General features: G+C 34.2%; 1 protein-coding gene across 1 annotated transcript in view; it reads left to right on the forward strand.

Annotated features, from left to right (window-relative positions):
- LOC107692216 (uncharacterized) overlaps positions 1-1,510 on the forward strand; it is a 15,127-nt gene that overhangs the window by 7,767 nt on the left and 5,850 nt on the right. Inside the window, exon 4 of the mRNA XM_016491180.1 lies at positions 933-986. Within this exon, the coding sequence (XP_016346666.1) occupies positions 933-986 (54 nt within the window). The remainder of the gene's footprint in view (positions 1-932; positions 987-1,510) is intronic.

Raw genomic sequence — 1,510 nt, forward strand, 5'->3', positions numbered from 1 at the left:
CTTTAATTATTCCAAACACACACACACGCACGCTCCTGTCCTATAATTATGGGAACATTCCATGTAGGCGTAATGTTTTAATCTACTGTACAAACTGTATTTTCTATCCCCTATACCTACACCTCACACAAAACTGTCTGCATTTTTAGATTTTCAAAGTCTCTTATGCTTTCTAAAACTACATTTATTTGATCAAAAATACATGAAAAAAGAGAGTTATTCTAATATACATATATTATATGCCCTAGACACACAAAATTTTTTTATTGTAAATGTAAGAATAAATTGACCTAAATAAAAATGACAAAAACACACAAAAAATTACTAAAACTTTTATTTAAAGAAATTGAGAACAGATGTATATCAGTATAAAATAAAAACTAATTCAAAATAAAAATTATAATAGTATCTCGGTGTTACATGTCTGTGGTTTTCTGTCTGTGTTTCCCCTGTGACCTAGTTTTCCTTAGTTTCTTGATTGCCATTCTGTTCACCTGTTCCCTCGTTAATTAACTTATTAGTTACTTTGTTTGCTCCTTTACTTAAACCCTCTGTTCTCCCTTTGTCTCTGTCCGTTCTCATTGTTTATGATTGTGTTTGCTATGTTTCTCTAAATTTGTGAGTAAAAGTCTATTTCCAGTTATTCTGCTTTGTCGTGCTTTTATTGTATTATGTAGTTATTATCTGACCAACACGTAACACTCGGTGATAGTGAAATAACACTGGTGTGAGGTTCTAAATGAACTTTATCTAAATGAACACCCCTCTCGTTATTGCCCACATGCTATGGCACTTGTCCCATAGGTTGCTGACCTTATATTATTATGGTTTACATTAAGATTAAGAGATGAATTACAGCCTGAAATCCACTAACAGTTTTTGTTAATATTTTGAATCAATCTCTCCATTTCTCTTTTGTTTTTGGTACACAGTTCCTCTGACTTCCACAACACCTGCTCCGACAACTGAAACAATCAGTCAGACAGGTACTGTACACCTGAAGTCAGCATCTGCTTTGACATCACTGACGTTGTTGAACCAATTCATTTAGCATTTCTGCCTTTTTATATTATCCTAAGGTAAAAGTAATACTTATGATTGTTACAGAGGGATAGTGTAGATGGTCACATTTATCATAATAAGTTTAGAGTTTATACATTATCATCATGGCCTGTCAGTTGTGGCAATTACAAGTTGTCTTTAATTGAGACTGTCCTCCAAAAAATGACCCTACTGTAGGTCGTTTGTGCAACCACCTTATTACGACCTATATTTACATTTTAAAGTTAAGCCAAAGCCACTAGAAGGCAAGCCTGCAACCATTTGCCAAAAAAGCATAACGCTAATTCTAACGCTTCCGGTTTGGCAAGATGTGGGAAAGGAGACCAGAGGCCGTTTTTTAATGGATGTCAACTGTAGCGTTTGGACCAATCAAACACACACTTGTTCATTAGATTTAACAAATCAATTATTCATTAGATTAACAAATAATCACAGACCCCTCACCCAA

Source organism: Sinocyclocheilus anshuiensis, unplaced genomic scaffold (assembly GCF_001515605.1).
Source record: "Sinocyclocheilus anshuiensis isolate Anshui unplaced genomic scaffold, SAMN03320099.WGS_v1.1 scaffold859, whole genome shotgun sequence".
Taxonomy (NCBI): Eukaryota; Metazoa; Chordata; class Actinopteri; order Cypriniformes; family Cyprinidae; genus Sinocyclocheilus; species Sinocyclocheilus anshuiensis.